This window comes from Anopheles marshallii, chromosome 2 (assembly GCF_943734725.1).
Source record: "Anopheles marshallii chromosome 2, idAnoMarsDA_429_01, whole genome shotgun sequence".
Taxonomy (NCBI): domain Eukaryota; kingdom Metazoa; phylum Arthropoda; class Insecta; order Diptera; family Culicidae; genus Anopheles; species Anopheles marshallii.
In genome coordinates this window covers 35,744,355-35,764,601 of record NC_071326.1, presented here as the reverse complement: position 1 = coordinate 35,764,601, position 20,247 = coordinate 35,744,355, and the positions used below count along the sequence as shown (strand labels likewise).

General features: G+C 41.1%; 1 protein-coding gene across 1 annotated transcript; it reads right to left on the bottom strand.

The window, feature by feature from the left end:
* Nucleotides 1-6,687: 6,687 nt before the first annotated feature.
* On the bottom strand, nucleotides 6,688-7,367 carry LOC128707392 (succinate dehydrogenase [ubiquinone] cytochrome b small subunit, mitochondrial-like). The gene is made up of 3 exons (XM_053802344.1): nucleotides 7,328-7,367; nucleotides 6,961-7,249; nucleotides 6,688-6,877 (listed from the first exon to the last, which is right to left on the bottom strand). Exons 1-3 carry the CDS (start codon nucleotides 7,365-7,367, stop codon nucleotides 6,688-6,690), a joined length of 519 nt encoding a protein of 172 aa, XP_053658319.1.
* Nucleotides 7,368-20,247: the final 12,880 nt, after the last annotated feature.

Below are 20,247 nucleotides of genomic sequence, written 5' to 3'. Positions count from 1 at the left end.
CCGTTGCCGCCACACACACAACATCGTTTCCGGGGTGCTGTTGTAATTGAAATTCAGAAGATTAAGCACTAATTATTCATTCATTGAATCAACCAACTCACCGTGAAGTTCGCAACTTTGCTCGAGTGATGGGTGGCCACCGTAACTACCATAATCGTCACTCGCGTCGCTGCTGACAGGATGACAGCCGGAACCGGAACGATATGATGGTGACGTTTCAACTCGTGCAACCTTTTGGCTGATGGGAAGCAAATTAATTCCCAATTCAGCTCACCGAATGTACATGCGAGGGTGTGGAAAATACATTGCCTCCATCTGGTGGAGTCTCTCGCAAGTCCCACAACTCCGGGACCGGACATATCCGATTTGTGTACAGTCCCGTACAGTTGGAACAGGTGTTTCTGGCCGGTCATTTCCAACGGTGTTACAAAACGCTCGTTAAATCGGCTTTGATTTCTAAATTTTGCATGTAAATTGGAGACACACAATGTGTGTTCGTTCGCATTTATGCACTAAAACGAACGTAAATGCAGTTACAGGGGCTGTACGGTTTCGATACGTTGAATTTGACCCCCTGCTTGTTTTTACCATTGAATACGGAGTTATTATTTTCTCTTTTTTACTTTTTGTTATGGTCGACTACGTCTTTGCCTGAATAGAGACATTTCCTCGGTACGGAAAACCCGTACCGTATGCTCAGAATCGAGCGATCGATTTGCGGACTGTATCGTAAATTTAATTAAACACCTATTCATGGTGGCAAATTTCAATCGTACGTGTACGACTGTGAAACGTTAAAATAACTTCTACGGCACGGACACCGGACCAACTGGAATCCGAAGCAAAAAGGGTTAAACTTTATCCTTCGCCTAGCATCGCACCGAACCGTAGCACAATCTCGGGAGATTTGTGGGGCAAAATGTTACCGTAATTGGACGGTATCGTTTGGGACGGAGCCCGGATCGTCGTGTCGTTTGCCGTTGACGCAATTATACACTGTTCGCATAAGTTAATGCCGGCGCGAAACGGAGTACGAACCATGGTTTGTCCTTCGGTTTGGTGTGGTGAACCGGGTGGCGAGTGGCAGAAATCATGCCCATACCTTGCTGGTCCCGGGCGGACTTCATTTGTCGTGTGTGGAAAACGCCTGCCGGAACGATCATCGTGTCCCATCGTTGCTGCGGTAGTTATAATCATATTGCGAAGAGCAATAAATTCATTTAAGCTAATAATATTATTTTATCATCACCTATGATCGGTACTGGAGCGGCGTATGTGCTCAAGCAGGATATCTTCTTAAGTGGATCTTTTATGAGTTGAAACTCATTCATAATGATGAAAATGATGATGGAATGAATGGGAAAATGGTACCAATCGAAATTGGAAATTGAAGGGTAATGGATTTGAACAAAATGTACAAATTTGATAAAAAAAACAGTAATATAACAATACGTTGTGTAATAATATATGTATTTTGCTAATTAAATAACAGGAAAAATCACATTACTATATTTTTTCATAAAACTTCTTTATTTACACATTTATTATTTACAACAGTACGACTTATTCAGTTTATAAATTACTTTATTGCTGTAGTAGGCGCGTGACGTTTATAGGAATAACAGCATTTTTTTTTATTTCTCAACCTAAACACTGTTCAGTAACTTACAGATAGTCATGGACAATATTTAATAATGTTATAAATTAGGCAAATGATGAAATTTTCTAAAGTTCGTTAAATTCACAATCTTGGTTGAATAACGGAGGAGTTGTGCAACTAATAGCATTGAAGTCTTTCTTCCATTTGTTGCATTACTCAGTATAGGATATATTTTGAAGAATCTTATGGACGAATCATTAATGACATAAAATAGCTTTGACGTAATACGCTATCTTGACATTGAAACAAAGAAAACGGGAGAACTAATTTAAAATTCTTCTAGATCGTACAGCAATGCTTATGTGAACCAAGCTGCTAGAAGTCGTCTACATCATATTTTCAAACATTTATCTTCAAACATCGGTAGATGTCTTTGAGGTTGTGGGGAAATGTACAATCAGTGTTTTAATAAGTAAAATTCATGTAACGAATTTTTGAGTTCATTTTTCAGTCAGCTTAAGTCATATGGATCATACGGCATACGGCGCCTAGTTGCTTTTGAATAACGTAGTAATCAGGGATAGCAATCATGATGATGCGATCATGTTATGCATGATCCAAAGATTACTTTAAAGATCTCTTCACCATCCAACAATGAACTTACACATACGTCAATTGTCATTATTTTATTGCAATTAATTTAGAAAATGTTTGTTGTTTCAAGACCGTCGAGAGATTTTCAGATAGAAACACTTAAAAAGCGAACGTACTTTCGCCGATATGTTTGCCACTGTTTTTGGATTATAAGTTCTTTTTTGGTTCTAAGGTAAGGTTTAGACCTTTCTAAAGATACAAGCATTAGTCAGATAACTACCCTCTCTCAAACTATTCATTGTAGGAATGTTTTATTAAGCTGGAAGAGAGAATATATAAAGAAACCTCTTCACATTTCCCATTCCGCAATGTCATACATACTCCATTGAGATTAGTTATGGTAAAACAATACAACTGGCTGTGATTTGCCTGTTACACTGTCTTAGGCTAGTAGAAGCCTTCCCCCAGGCAGTCCAATTACCGAACCTAACCCCAAACGATTACGCAGACAATGGCATGAATCGTGCCCGGAATGCTGTGCACGTCGTTCCCGAGTGGTTACCAGAAATGGTTCAATTATTTTTAATGAATTGAATCACTATTTACTCCCGGTTGCCCGGGACAGCTACCGGTACCATCCGGTGCGTGGACTTGTTGGGAAGCGACCAGCCGATGTCTTACGATGTCTAGCATGCAACAAGTGAGGGCTGAAGGTACCATATGCTTTCCAATTCTAACCGGTTTCTCTATTAATTGCAGTGAAACGAACAAATGAATGCATTGCATAGCAGATGACGATCGTTATCCAAAGAATCATAAAGGAAACGGTACATTGTACTACAAAACTGTCCCCTATGTTCGGAATTCTACACTTTTGGGATGCAATGACCAAACTAAGTGGAAGGTAGCTGCAAAACGGTACGGTGCTTTTTTATCTTCACATTTCATTTCTCTAGCTTCTCTACCCATGCGACCTGTAGCTCATGGAATGGGATCTATTTGTGGACGGAAGGAACACACCCTCCAAACCTGGAACACCTTAGTACTGTACCTACTCCCTGGTTGATTCAGGCTTCATGTTGCAAGTTTGTAAACAGGGCCTTACGGGTAAAAGTAGGTAAAAAAGTTTCCCCCCCCCCCACACACACACACACACATACATTTCCGGAAGGGTTCCAAGAATGAGAAGTTAAACCTCACCACAAACTAGGCATCAAGGAATTAGTCGTTGTACCGGTCCGTCTACCCTGGCATGTGAATCCCGGCTGTACAAAAACGCCAACGCCCGTCCGCCCCCGGGGCAAGCCGTTGTGGAAACCTTTCAACCGTTCGTGCACCGTTACTAATGTGTCAGTCAGTTTTTCCCATGATTAACTTTTCCATATTTAATGAGTAAAATGTTGGCAAAGGATTAGCTTTTAACTGCCGTACCTACTTTTTGCTCTCCCGCTCCGGAGTGCAACCGTACGACCGGTACCGCATCAAAGGCTCATCGCCAGGAATTCTGTTCCTGTCGGTCTCGATGAGTAGGATCCCGAACAGCCCCGAAAACGAAACTCCTGCAAGCTCACATTTTTTCCGCTCTCACGTTCATCATTTGCGTTTCATTCTAGGATCAAGACCAGACCAGAGTATTTTTTTTATATATATATTTTATATTCATTTTCGATTTGCCCTATGCCACCTTTCAAGATTTCTTTTCCACCGCTGCTGCTAGGCAAAAAGGTGATAGAAATTAAAATAGTAAAAAAGATGATAAAATCACTAAGCCCTTCTTCGTGCTCAGCAAGGTTGCCGTTGCTCTTACCAGTTTCGTACGCTTCGGAACTTTGAAGTGAAATGAAAATTTAATGCATTTCTTTCGAAAATTACGTTCACACCCATTGGCTGATGGTTCACGCTCTATCACATCTTGAGCATTAGGTAGCAGACGGCAGGATGCACTATCTTTTATTAACACTAGATTACTCGGATCAGTCATTTGAACTGGTATACTTAATTGTTGTGAAATTATTTTTTGGCGTTAAACAACAAACAAACAAACAATAGTTCATGCATGACATTTACATATCTGTTCTATAGTAAGAACTCTAAAAATATTGAAATTTATTCCAGATCTTCGATTTTGTTGTACAAAATAACCATCTACGAAGAACGCTTAAAACGCATGGTCAATCTCATGAGAAGTTTAGTTTTTAATTTGCTTGATTTAATCCATTCTTCTTCTTGGCGTAAGGACCTACTAGGTCATATGCCTGCCATTTCTGGCTTACACCTATAGCTGGATAAATCAGTCCTGGCTACGGAGGATTGGTCTGGATGGGATTTTGGATCAGTTCTGCCGTGTGAAGACCGGCGCCAATACACCAATGGACCGCCCGCTGGATTTACTTTACCTTTGTTTAATATGTAAGTATCTTGTTTTTGATCACGTTGTAAGTAAGGTTAATTGTTAGTGACTTAAGTAAGTTGGTGTTCCGTTTTAATTTTAAAAGCATTAAGCGCCATAAAAAGTGTTTAAATAAAATAATCACTAACTAATTTATATCTCAAGATTGTTAAATGTAACTGAAAAAATATTCGTTATTATTTTTTTAACGTTAAAGTATAGTTTTTTGCTTTTATAAACTGCTTAAACATTTTATGAAATCTATTTTATGATAACTGCTCACTAACTTTTTATCATGCGTCTACTCCGCTACTCCATAGCTCGTGAGTTGAATAAAGCACGATGTCCTTAATGCATTTAATTATATGCATGCAGCATAATGAAGCGCGCACCTAATACACTTTGAAGTGGAATTAATAAAAGGTGTCTTCAGCATATAAATAATGTAACGCAATAATTGTACCGCCGCGTTTTTGTGACACTTATGAAACGTTGATTATCAACTATCCAGTTACGCTTTGACCATTATCCCCTCCAGATCTGGTACCGGTTCACGAAAGGGATTTAAATTTTCAACAACGCTCGATTATAATTCGGACCCGTGTGATGGCGCATCATCAGCTTTACCCACCGTCAAAGGGCACGGACATTGCTGTAGGACAATCAGGTGTTAAGCTGATTAAAAATAATTATTCCATTTGTCACTTCGCATCAGCAACAAACAGCATCGACAGTTCAAAGCATCGGTACGCGATTGACCCACGGTGCTGTGTCATGGTGCATTACATTGTTTGCTGTCAGCAATAGCATCCATATAACAAAAGGAAACACATTAAATGGAGTAATGGTCGTTATGCTGTGTGAAACTTTAATGTTGGGTGAGTAAAAGTTAAATGTAATATGAATACTGAAAGCCTAAGTAGAATATTTTTTTGTGTTTTTACTGAATAAATCCTACCAGCAATAAGTAGCTGTTAAATTCTAAATATTTCAAAAATATAAATATATTGACGATATTTAAATTACAGTTGACTGTAGAGTAGCATTTCTGTAAGATTTTGTTAAGTTGTCGTTAAGCAGGCCGGAAACCTTAGTCCATAATTGTGCTCTGTTCATTACTTCGTTATGCTCTAATTCGCCTTTTAATAAACGTGACAACAACTAGAATATTCCGGATGTGGCATTAGTTCGGAATACTAATCGTTTGCTGCATTGTGCTAATACTAATCTAATCATAAATTTATCACAAACAGACAATCCCCGAGATACGCTATTATAGCGGATCGCGGAGTTGCGGGGTTGGAAAAATCCGCGTAAGTCGAATCTGGGAGTAAAATAGTTTATATTTCAAAGTTAGATAGTTGATTTTCTTCTCTACACTTAATGTAGTAGGCGCACTTTACAGGACGAACAGCAAATTAGGCTACTTTTCGAAAGAATACATTAAATTTAATGAAAAAGAAATGTTTTATGTATTAAGGAAGGTATTTTCGACAAATTGTTCATCGTTTTGCTTAGGATTTGTACTGCAAACTAGCTTAGCTGTCAAATTTCCTAAAACCTGTTGGAAAGACCTTCTTGCCTACGTCTCTTTTGGAAGAATTTTGATATTGAGGTTTTTATGCCGGAGATATACTACCTTCGCACGATACTAGCTTTGAATAACAACTAAACCAGCTTAATTCGTCGACACACTGCTCTGGCAAATTGTTATGTGATTGTGCGTTCTGTTAATCGTTTAAAAAACGGAAAAAATCGTATAAAGAAAAGGGTAAGAAGCGGGAGAAGGGAGTGGTCAACAAACGAATAGCCGATTTACTATTTTTCGTATTTGCATTATCCAACGTCTCGCGGTGACCTCAGAGTTGAGACAGGCAATTTACACATTTTACAATAAATTTGGTTTGATTTACGAAGTTGATTTTGCGAATACTCTTCACTTGCTGAACGCAGTGTGTGTGTGTTCGTTGCAGGCTACACTATTTAAGCATCTTGACACGCCAATTCTATTCTCTAGCGGCCCTCATGCGTAGGAGCATCCACAATAATAATAATTAAAACTCGCACCACTTATTCTTGCTAGTGCGGTGCAATACACCACTACCTATTCCTTCGCTTTGGTAGACCAGATTTTACGGACGACGCCTGCAATTCCGATGTCGTTGTAGTTGAAATAGAACAGACCACCGAGCGTGGCAGCAGACACGACGAACAAAAGGCCATTGGTAAGCTTCGGTACGGTAGTTCCGAACAGAATTGGACGCACGTAATCCGTCACGATAGCTTCCAACCCCCTGCAATTCATTGCAAGATTAAGCTTTTTAGCTACGATTTAGCTTTTAGCGTTTAGCCACCTTTCACAATTTCCGAGGCTTACCAATGCTGATGCATCACAATGCTCACGGCGATCAGAGAGTCGCCGACCTGCGATGGGAACATCAACCCAACCGGAATCACACCCAGCAGGGCCAGGGACAAGGCACGTTCGGCATTCCATAGCGTAACGTGACTACCACCGCTCGAACACCGTACAGGCGAAACGGCAAAGTTACGTACGGTGGCGGAGAACGTCCGCGGTTTGCGTACCGGCGTCAGCAAGGTGGCCGTGAAAAAGGGAGCCTTCGGGAGGGATTGGCTGGCCACGAGTGTACGCGCGAAAGCCATAGCTAGAAAAATAGCAAAATTATGTAATGTAGGACACCGTTGGAACAAATTCTCACTATCCAATAGAAACCCTTAAGTACCTGGCTTCGATAGTGAACCGCGCAGAATACAATTGGCCATTGCTGAACTCAGCTTGGTCGTGCGTTTAGGTGTATTTTAACGCAAAGCACTGCACACAAGGAAGTAGTAGACGAGCGCAGAGAGAAAAACAAATGCAAGTTGATATTTTCGTTGCTGCTTCGCTCGGTTTGAGGTTGAGAAGAGGTTAGACGTTTGGCCGAAAGGTTCTTTTCGACAGTTGTCTCGACAGTGCTTCAAACTCAAACCAATCTTTCACAACGGGGGTTATAAACAGGCGGCCGAAAAGCTGTCAAGAATCGGGTTGATGAAATTAAATGCTCCCGTTCTAAAATCCGGTACTTGCAATCAAAAATGAACGTCGGCGACAAGAAATCGAGTGAGGCGCGTCAAAAAATGTGTGTTGCCAGTCAAAACTAAATGTGTAAAACCCTGTATTTGCTCTCCATACAGGAACTTAAACCTCTATGTCCCGTGTGTACGATTTTAGCACACGAGCCAGGTTGGAATGATCAGGGTAAGCCTCCAAGGTAAGCCAGCAAACGACCGATCACTACATCCGATGGGAGTGATAACACACCAAACCGGGAAGATATGTTCGACCAAACACAGACCGTTTTTAATGAATATTTCCAGCGTGTGGACGACACACGACGGGCGACCGTGCAAAAGCGTTTCAATCTCATGTACCAACAGAGGACGGACAAAAAGCTGCCGGAAGTATTAGATAAAGCTGATCTACATCTTAGCTACCGGTAAGTTGTATCTTGGCCTGGGTTGATAAAGTTCAATTTAAATAAGTACATATACAAAAACATGCTTTCTTCGTTATAAATCTTAGCCAGAACGAAGAAATACTCGTTTCTACCATGAGTGTGATGTATATGTTGTTGTATTTATAAAAATAATTTAAAAGGGCAAACAAATAATAATAAACGGATAGCATAAATGTCACACTTCTTCAGAAACCTGTGACCCCCGGCTGTGATGAATAGCAATCATCCATACGACAAAGTTTCATTGTCCTGTAAAATGTGAAACTCCCAACCTGTACTGAACACCGTGTTGGTTGTGGTTCTCAATAGTTTTACTAATGCTTTGTGCAATGTCTATAATCTGGTGTCTTGAAGTTAATGAACGAGTGGCTTGTGGACATCTACGCCATTATGGTGTTGGTTAGAAAGCAGTAAAAATATTACGCACTTAACTTTTTTATTAGTTTCTATCAAAAAGTTTGGTTCAAAATAGCTTCGGTGTGGAAAACCACTACAGTGTTCTTTACAGAAGCTTCGTGCACATGTTCTATTTTGGATTTATTTCACATTAATAAACACACTTTCAGGCTATCATAACAAATTGAGTTAAAACAGCTCCACGTCGTACATCGCTGTCTGAAATACCTGAGGTAGTAAACTTTATCCACTCCTCGATCGCCCTTCACCACAGCCGCATGCCACACCACACTTAGAATGTCGTGTGCAGGCCCGTATCAATTTACTACCGAATTAATTTCATTCGAAAAGTTTCGCTTACTCTTTTGTAGCACTGTTTACACGTACCCTTTATACTTTGTGGGCGAAGGTATGCGTTTTTTTTTTTTACTGAGCCAGTATGCTACCACTGGTTACCTTTAGCACACATGTGGCCCAGAACGGATACTGTTGCGTTCCTTTTTGGGTTTGGGCAAAAATAACTTTGGGTTCGTTAGTCAATACAGTGGGCCATAAATTGTGTTTAATAATAATAATAGGTTTAATAAATTCATCAATTTTAAAGTGAAAAAGGCTATCGTACATGAATAAACGCAACATAAATCGCGTTTCAGTAAAGGAGATCGATCGAGAATCATTTTGAATGCTGCTCGGAATATTTTCGTGCACGTTTTGCAGCACATTTAGCTGACAGTGCTTAGAGGGGTTAGGTTACACGACCCAATACCGAAGGGTGCACTGTGGCCAAAGCTCTCGGCCGGGGAATTAATTCAACATCAAACAAATGCCCGAGGCGAGGACACAATTGTTCAACCATCGCTGGCGCCCAACAACAACGCCCGTCCGGGGAAGCGTTGGCGGCGCGCAAAAACCCAAACAGCAACAGTGGATAACGGTGGCGTTGCGGTCACATAACACGCTGTTCGTTGAAAAGTTTTTCCCAGTACCACAGTGCAGCAACCGACTGTCGGGGTGGCGTAGGTTTAGCACGTGTTCCTAATACGCGGTTGGTTTGTGTGAGTTTTCCAACTGTTGGCTGTGGGAGTGAAGTGAAAATTGCCCCCAAAACGCGACCGCACATCATTACGCGGGAGAAGACCGGGAAGCGATGGGAGGGCAAAGTTTCGTAATTAAATTAAAATATGTTTCAATCGTCCATTCGCCACGCGCACACTATCCCTCGGCTCGTTCGTGAGTGTTGATTTTGGCCTCACCCAACTTCCACACACTGATTACAATGAAGCTCAGCAGTGAGATGACCATGGAGTTTGTTCCTTTCTTTCCACACCTAACGGAATAAGGACGCATTTATCTGCATTTCAAACAGGCATTACGAATTGTATGATCTCATTCTCGGCAAAAAAAACCCCTTGGTGTTTCTCATACAAATGACCTGGAAGAATATCACAAAACCCATCCGGGGCATGCGGTTCTCCATTCTCGTTCAGTTACGGTAGTATGAAGCAAATAAATTGGCACAAAAGTCACAGCTGCAACAATTCCCGAGCACAACGAGCACACGGCATGCACACGGGGTAGCAGGGCTGGTAAATGATTTGTTTAACAAAAACTTTAACCAAAAAGACAGCATCCGATTCGGCATTCTGTATCGTCTTGGTCCTCCCGTCTTCCATCCATATCCCACCCTTGCCCGCCATACCTGTTTTGCATTCGGTCATTAAACCGGACTGCGTTCGGTGGCGAAACTGGAAAGACACTTCTGGTCCATCTGAGCCCATCGTGTGCGGTTTCGGGGGAAAGTTTTGCTCACCTTTCCCGGGGTTGTAGCGAAGCACATGGATGGATGATTAAAGGCCCGTAAGGTGGAAATGAACTACATCCATTTTTCGGTCGGAGTGTCGGAAGTGGTTTTAGGACGAGAGATTGTTTATGCAGCACGCTTAGAAGGTGGACTGGAACGGTTTGTGCAAACTGGGAAAACTGCGCATCGAGTTTGAATGTGACTGTGGACGGGCTAGACGCCATGAGCGCCATGAGCAATTGGGTGTAGGTGTTTCGTTTAATTACGCGTTTTGGTAAGGTACTGGTATTAATATATATTTTCAGTGTTCAATACCAAATGTATCAATTTACTGAATGTATCAACGTTTTCGGTTTATGTGTTTTGAACTGTTGAAATGTAATTACATGTTATGTCTGTCATGCAATTAGTGAATTTAACACAGGATCCATCAAGCATTTTAAATCAAGTGATGAAGCGATTTGTAGGAAATCGTAATTACGGAAAAGTCATGCTACAACTATGGTAGAATTATTTTGAATCCAACATTTTATTGATGGAAAGGAAGCGTACCGTGTCATTGTGGTTTCGTACTTGTAATACTGTAATAATGTAATGATAATCAATTATTTTATGCTTTATTGCTTTACTGTTTCGTGCCTCCAAAATTCCATATTTCATACAACATTGGTTTGAAACGTTTATTTTAAAATTTCAACTCTTCAACCGGGGTATTATATATCCAGCTACCAAACCGACCGGCCGATTTGGCATTCACTAAATTGTGCACGCGATTCCATATCTAGTTCTTGCGATACCATAAAGGGTTTTGTGTTTCACTGTCAATATCACCGTTTCTCTTATTCTGCTTGCGCGATTCAATAAGTTGGGCACGCCACTTATTATCTATCGCCAGACCCTGTATAGTGTTAAAAGAGGCGAAAGGAAGTAACTTACGGTCCCTACCCTAACGTGTTTAACACAACTACCACATATTATAGTGGGTTGTAGAGGATTTTTCTTACCTTTTTTGTTTGTTTAGTGACAATTTAATATGTGATCCGTTACATCCTTTTTTTATCGGCACAACGGCCTCAAGAGATCTAGAGGGTTGCCATTTCTGGCCTTAATTTTCTTTAATTTTCCGTAGCCGGATAGTCAGAGTCCTGCAAACGAAGGGTTGGTCCTGATGAGATTTTGGCCCAGTCCTGTCGTGTGAAGACTGGTGCCGCTACCAATAAACCACCGGCCTCCCCATAATCCGTTGCATACACATCCTTTATAATTCGGTACAGAACGAAATTTCTATGTACAGCACAATCATTACTTGTCTACATGAAGTCGTGGATACGAAGTGATTATACAATAAAAGCTTTATAACCTTTTAGGTCATGTACACGTAACTAACTTTCACTTCACGTCAAAACGAACATTCCAAATGCCTTATTTCATGATCCTGATCACATCCACCGACACGATCATGTGCCAAACGAATGAAATGGTGATCCTGTTAAATTTCATGTTTCACTTGATTGGTTTTCTGATGTTGCGTATCTGAAAATTGCTATCAAGGAAAGCATTTGTTGTCATCTTGCTTGTATTAGATGTTCTTTTATACCGCTCAAAATGCCGTGGATTGTTATGCTATCGAACAGTAATCTATATTTTAAAAAATAAATAAGACAAATACTCTTATGTTATGATGGACGAATGAGGTTGTTATGGACGTTGCAGTAAAATAGCTCTTCAGCGTTTCCTAATTATTTCTTAATACTTCCTGCTGGCACAAACGCGCCAAAGCCTTCGTACTGCAATCATCTGCAAAACTTCTGCTCGGTACCAGATGCGCTAAAGGTGCTTCACGATTTATGGGACCATATTTTCCGTCCTGCCCCGGTCCGGACAACGTTTTCTCAACCCACCATGGAAACGTGTTTTTAGCTTCCGCGTCCTGGGGCTGGGAAATGGTCGGTCGACGATCGGAAGCTCACCGGGCACCAGGCATGTTTTCTAAACTAGCCACCAACAAACCAACACCTTGATGTAGTGGGCCGCCTGGGATCATCCGGCGTGTGCAAGCCAGCTCATCTGGTCTACGGGCGCAAAATTTACGTACCCATTTCCCGGTCCAACGCAAAAGCTCCAGTGGTCAACCGCGGGTTGTTTTTGTGCAAGTGTACTGGGTGGGGAGGTTTGTGGTTGTGTGTATTTTTGTTTTTATTTTTGGTTCAAAATTTATTTGCACATGCTTTTGGGGCAAATGTCCTGGGCGTGTTGCTAGGCGAGCAAGCAACCCGGTAAGCACCGTACCGAGCGCCAAACATCGGTTGTTTATTGTTTATTTATTCACTTATCAGATTAAGCCAATCTCGAGCACTCGGTGCCTTGAGCGTGGTGGGTGCCTGCTACGCAACAGAACGCCGGCCTTGTTGAGGATGGTGGTGGTGGCACGGCAGAGGAACCGGTAGGAATGGGACAGACAATCTCGGCCAAAAAGATGAACCATTTTATTTTGATAATCTGCGACATAAACCATTGGTTCGTACCTACACAAAGTATGTAGCAAACAAACAAAAAAGTACATTACGAAACCATTCGCTTTTCCGGCAACTGGCCGTGGGAATGGGCACGTGGGTGCAGAAAATGTAGCACAGTGGTGCACAACGGCAGCAAAACATAACCACCACTTTAGGCTGTCTATTAATTTCCATTAGTTGATCGCTAATCTGTACCAACCGTTGTTTCCAGTGGGAAAAACAGCTCCTTGTTGGGGGGAACAAGGACGATAGCTTCCATGCCAATTTGTCAACCGTTGGACTGTATTTTGACAGATTGGAACAGCGATGTGGGACCCATTCTGTGACGTAAGAAATAGATTACCCAAGGCAGAGGCAAAGTGTACGCAAACCACCCAAAATCGTCATCGTTTAATTTAATTCAAGCTCAAGAAAAATAGCTCATCCCGGAGGGTATCGAAGATTGGAAGGACACTCCACCCCCCGGGGTGGGTGGAGAGCTTTGGCCAAAAAACAGCCTAATAAAAAATGAGCAAAATGCATTAAAATCACTGTGATTTGGTTGGTAAATCATCCTCATCGTGCTGAATGGCATGGTGGCAGTGCGTTGTTGTTGTTCATTCGTTCAAGAAAACGCGTGACCCCGCGGGCGAGCTAACTTCATCATTATAAATTATTCCGTCAAAAGCACTGCTCATATGTACACGTAGGGCGAAATTGAATTAAATTATTTTCCTTTTGCCGTACATTTTTTTCCCATCCCTTCCCCTGCACTCGCCTTTACCTTCCTCTGCCATGGCTTACCGGAGCACCTTACCGTTGATTGCATACGTCAATTTGTTTTCGGTTTGTGCGATGCGGCACGGTTGCCGCTGAGTTGTTTAAATTCACGAATCGCTGGTACCTGTTTTCCCGGTGCCAAATCATAATGTGATATGACGGTTGGTGCCGGTTGCGAGCGTTCTTGTTACCGTTGTAGCTTTCAGCGATGTGATGAATCTTTAATCGAATGTGCCTATCAAAGGGCACGAGGAGCGGCACAACGTAGCCTGTTAATACACGGCACAAGTAACAGGTGAATCGTTTGGGCCTGCTGATGACTGATGATGCGGGCCGCTCTGCTTGCTCTGTTTTCTTTGTAAATTATTAATATCGCCCTCGTTGGGTTTGTATTTTTGGTTTCGTATTACACCGAAATGACACAGCATCCAAATGCTTCCAGGCCTGTGCGCAGGAAGAGTAAATAAATGTTTACGTAAACATTTTAAGTGAAAAAAATCCAACGAATTTATTCATGACATCACAAATGTTCATGTTCATCACAAACGTATATTAAGAAGTGGTGTTTTTCGGACATATTGTTATAATACCTTGCAGTTAGTAAAGTGCATACACGAGTCGTCGTCGTCTCTTTTATCGGGTTCTTCTTCCAACGAACCGCTTTAGGCATTAGAAAGTTCAAAATTAATGCTCATGAAATTTTATCAGCAAAAATGCTTTGATGTACAAGAATGCAAACAAAAATCTGCAGTCAGTCAGTCAATTAGTGAATAAAATTGTTACGAAGCGTATTTAGATAGATACACAAAAGAACCCATGCCAATAGATGCGCTTAGGAAAAAAAAGTGTACAATTAGTTCTCTATAATCAACCTTAAAGAACCCAACTTTGTGAAACCAAAAATGAAAGTGCAAAGAGGGTAAAAAAGTATGGTAGATTTGGTCCTAGTGAAAGTAGTAAAAAAGTAATATGCAAAAGCATAAGGAAGGAAGATTTAAATGATCAGAATACGAGAAAGTTTCAGTAAAATCTTGAGAACTATAACATTTTCGTAAGAGATTTTGGGATTTTCTTGGACATTTCTATGATCTGTGGGACGCTCAACATCTCAAATCACCTTCAAATGCGCCTGTCATTTGTGGTATCCTGTGAATTACATCCTTCACCATTAGTCGTACTCTACATATCTCGGCATCAGGAGGATACCAGGAGGATACTCCAGACCTTGCCTAATAGTAATGCCAAACTCTTCCGTGTCGATTGTTATTTATAGTAACTGTTGAATATTATTTAACGGTCGATTTGAATGCGACAGCTGGCTTCGAACGTTTGGCCGTAGAGGGTGCCACATCGAGCGCTGAAACCGATCGAGCCAAGAATGTCCGAAGTAAGTGGATCAACGACCGTTAGAAATGGTACTCTAAAAAGCTCTAAACCGGACGAACTCTTATTAGCTGCTCTTATTAGCCAAATCGGAGACAAAAAACCAACCATATTCACTTCATCAATTTAATCATCAATATAATTTTATTTTTATCAATCAGCTCAAATTGTTATCACTAAAACAGAAACGTTTCCAATGACTGTTTTGATTCCTGTTATAGAGAAGATACAGTACAGAACATGAGCACGGCACCTCCAAATAATTTTTCATATAAAGCATTCTATGCAACCAACCTGTTAGGCCCTTTCGCTTCTATATAAACCATTGAAGAAGATGTTTATTCCTGCGCAAATTAGTTGTAGTTGTAGTTGAAACTTTTTTCCCAACTTCCTGCACACAGCGCAGCAGGATTCAGAGTATTCCGGGCCATTACACGACATCTCCGCTTACAGCTAGACCACCCGCTTTGCTTCCGAATTGTCAAACATCAAACAGCCAGCAGAGATCATGGGTGACCTCAGTCGAAATGCATGAAAGCAGCATTTACCACAACGGGTTAGAGGGAGCAGTGAATGGGATTCCTCTTCTTTCGCAAATGTATGACGGATAAGATGGTGAAGCTTTCAAGCATGCCGGCTGCAAATGCCGGCACTGCACAGATTTGCAGGTGCACAGCTTGCCCATGCACGCGTACACAATGCGGCCTGCTGCACCAATGCAAGCATTTATTAATCTGGTTTTAATTTAATGCACCTCAAAGTGAAGTGAAGTTTCTTAAAATCGTTTCCCCATTACGATTGTACATTCGGTGGGTGTGCATGAGGCCACCCGTTGGGCCCGGAAGAACTCGACGTGACTGACTGGTGCATCTTGCAGGCACATACACCAAAACCAGTGTACTGCTGCGTTCAAAGGAACGGTTGTTGGGTTGTTCGTTGTTAGTTCATCAAAGTGGAATGGAATGAAGGAATAGATAAGCTTGCCGTGCTCAACAAAGAGCAACTTGGACCCCACACATTCCGAGTACGGTCTGTGAGCAATCTTGCATTATTAGGGTGAGCAAAGGACAGGTCTTTATGCTGCTGCAATCCCGCCGGGTTACCAGTAGACATCGTGTGCTGAAGAAGCATTCGTGCGCATTTTAATTACTTTGTTGTTTAGTAGTGAATGGATTCTACACGAGGAACAAACTATGCTAAATAACAACTGGTGAAGTTGATTTACACATTGATTATGACCCTTAATCGCTTATCGTGTGTTGATGATCTTTTAGCACATGATAGCAAATAATGCATTAATTGTGAATGTTGTGTTTGATGCTGCATTAGCATTATAATTACTGTACATCTAACATAATGGTAAAGACTTATTATGATGAATTCTGTTCGAATGTTTATAACAGTTTGTATAACACTTGCAACATGTATAAGATAAAATTGAAATAACATTAGCTGCTTTTGGTTTACAAATGAAAACAGCAGCGAAATAATAATGATAGTTAATAACTCAGTGCAGTTTAAGACTTCTTTTAGCACCTCCGAGCATTTTATGTTACTCCATATCGATAAGCATGACCTGTCTTTAGCTAAATAGGCTTCTTTTGCTCAATACACTGTTCATCTTCTGCAAGCTGAGAAAAATAATCTATGGTTTGGTCTATCACAAAGAACAATAAATATAATACTACAAAAAGACTGTAAAGAGGCATCTGAAGGACGATGTATACTATGACTATACTACTGCGTGAGTAGACCATTGTATCAAACCCATGTGCTACTTTTGATGCGGGCATTGCATTAAACATGACACAACCAATATTGCAACAATATTGGATAAACAATATTCTATCAAGCTCGATCAAAAGAGCCATTTTTTATGTTATTTCACTGATGGTACGTACAAACTTAACAGGGCCAAGCAAATTACCAATCGTTGGCACTTATTGTGTGCACAACGTTCAATAAATCTGGCTGCGTAAATGAAATCAGAAAATAAAGCAATATATACTGAATAAGAAGCTCAGTGTGTGATAAGAGGGTTCATGAGTTAAGCATGACATTCAACACACCTCCCTGGTGCGATTTGGTCTCTAGTGACGTCCACGTAATTTGGACTAAATATATAAGTGCCTCGTAATCAATACCCAATCAAGCTGTAAATAGGGGATGAAAATCTTTCGCTTAAAGTTTATTGATATCTAATAATAATTAATTTAGTCACGATGTTTACGTTTCACTGCTAAATGTATTGCATATTATATGACACAGCAAATACTTTTCGTTATGAAGGTGATATTTGATGGAAACTATTTACATTTTCAATGTAATTTAGTTACTCGTGAAGCTAAGTATAATGATGCGAGGAGAGCGAAAACCGGGTTTCTAAAATTAGAGCATCTTATTTATACTCACATCAATTGTAAACAGATGCTGTTTTTCATGGTGAGCAGAAAATTTCTCGTGGACATGACAATAATCTGTCGCGGCAAAGGCAAAGAGAGGCTTGTAATCTTGCGAACAACAAGGAAGGGATTAGGACGAGCACCGATTGTGCGATAAGCTCAACAAAACCTTCAGCCGATAGTCACCCACCAAGTCGATCCATTGCCAAGGAAAAGCAGCTTTACCACTCAATCTTACCCGCAACCCAAGCACCGACTGGCCGCTATTTGGAACTGCTAGCTGGGGCTGTATTAAACGTCGTTGATAAGAAGGTAAAAAAAAAATAAACACTGGACAATTGAAAGTTCTCGATTGGAAAGCAGCACTAGAAGAAGATAAAATTCCCAGCATAAAAGATTATCACTGGTCCATCCGCACGAGGCAAATAAAAGCAAACAAATTGAACTGAAAGACGCCGGATAAGCTCAGTTACCGACGTTTACTTGGTGTATGTGTGTGTGTGTTTGGGTGGGAACAGATTGAACAGGAGCAACCAGGCTGGAAGCACTGTGCCAAGCGTGTGATCAAACGGATTGGCTATTTTTCAGCCAAATTGACAGCTAAGCCGTACCGGGGTGCACTGAAGACGGTTCTTGGACCAAATTCAAACGATAGAACGACGATTTATGATTAAAAGATTACGAACTTTCCAATCAACGGTACGGCTGGATGAAAAGCGATGGAAAAACTGAACAAACCCGTACAGGGTGCGGCCGTTTGAAGGACAATAGGGGTCCCATTTTAAGGCAAATTGCACTCGAAAGCGGATTTTCTCATTTTCCCGTAGCACGAACTGCACGCAACCGTGACGAATGGGCGGACGAGCTAATCTTGTGCCGTGCCGCAAAGACCTCCCCGAGCTGTACAGCCCAATCGTTGATGATGCTTCCGTTGAATTCAGGGCACATCTTTGTGTATATATGAGCGACGGCGTAAGGAAGTCCTGTCTCCTTACATTGTGCAAGAATTGAACTAATTTGATGCCGTGTTAGCGAGTGGTCGTGTCCTAAGAACGGATGTCTTTTGAAAGTCTATCTGAGCGAAACGAAAATCGTACGTAACGGAGATGAACAAGAAAAAAAAAATGCACACAGCTTAATCTTTGATGCTGGCATCGATGATGGGGTTGCAGGTCGTTTGACGTTTTCATTATTCATAACTATGGTGTTGATCGTGATTCATCTCTTTTGTATTTTGCTTCTACGCTTGCTAATGCGAAATAAATCATGGCACAAAATGCTGTTTTTTTTTTGCGCTCACACTTACCGGGGCGTGATTTTTGTGCTCTTGTTTGCCTTTTTTTACCCTTATTCCCATACAATGAAGTTTGTTTATGTGCTTCTCTGTTAACGGAAATCATTTATCATTGCATGAGGCGTCAGGCGTATTGTTGACTGCACTATGAATAAAGTGTTTTAGAATTTTAAAATATTCCTTCCATACGTTTACTGAAAATATTTTATAATCAAAAATTGTTTTTAATTCTTAATTGCATTAATATGCTATGGATATATATGTACTGGAAAACATGTGGAAAACTTAATGTTAGTCGCTTATGATTAATTTTCCCATAGTTTAATTTTACTAGCGCCCCCAAATGCAGATATGAGTTTGATACTTACCCTCACTATTTCGCCTTCCGTCGGACAAAAAAAAAAACTCAATCTCGGTTGCCCGTATCCATTGCAAGGTTGCAATTTTCCACTGCATCGCACAAGGAACAGCATAAGGCAATTTGCGCTCGGAGTGATATATCACACCGGCAGCAAACCCGTTTTACCAACGCTAACGTGCTGAACGGTGAAAGTAGACTATAGGGGACTTCCAAGGTAAGTTGAACAAGGTCCCCATCCGTCAGCGGGTGTTTGCAGCATAGCTTACCATCAGGTATGCTGTTTGATCTCCAGCCGATTGAAGTTGGCACGCACGCGGTTGGGAACGAATCACCATCCACTTTCAAACCAATCCACTTTCGCTCCCGTACCTTCCGACTGCGGATAAGGGATGGGGCACAGTATGAATTTACATAACATTTTCGCGCATAATTAGGAAGCAAATAGATGGTGAGAATCACTTTCGCGCTTAGCGTTAGGGCGATAAGGAAGCTACAAAGTTCAACGCAGGGGTTATGAGAATATAAAATTGTTCTCTACGGCATTGGATAAATTTCACCTCTTAGTCTACCATACCTCTGGGGCCTTGTGGCCTGCTCGACAGCATCAATCATAATTGCATTACACTCAATGAAACGCGTTGGGGTGATAATTTTAGGAAACGGTTCTTAGTCCGTCGACGCTGATGAGCTGTTATATTATAGTGAATAATGTAGCAACCAAACCTTAGTATGGTTGCCGCTTTCTTAGGTGTATTACTAACCTGCTTATCAGGTGCCACAACTGTCGGAAAGTGTCGCTATGCTTCAGGTGTCTCTCCGTTATAACGGCCTTGTTGGTGGCCTTCATCACTCAACATCAATTTGGGAGCCTATCGGGTCTAAAAAAGTAAAACGTTATAGTAAAAAGTAGAGGGTCTCTTATCCATTATTACTAGTTTGAAGTTTCTGTAATCAAAAGCTATAAGTCCTCATTGTTGTTTGAATGAGTTAGGCGATATCCTTCGAACATTTTGCTATCATCCTTTACCGTATCGCCGTATCAAACACAATTTCCCGCAACTTCTTTTGGTTGTAATTGGTTTTTAAAGCTTAAGAATTTTAACCATCTCTTCGCCTTTGCCTAAACCACTGAACAGGTTAGGACATTATCGTTAGGTTTGGAAAAATTCCTTGTCTCACGGAAGGCGTCAGGTGAATATAATTATTTCACATTTTATTTATAGTCTAAAGCTTC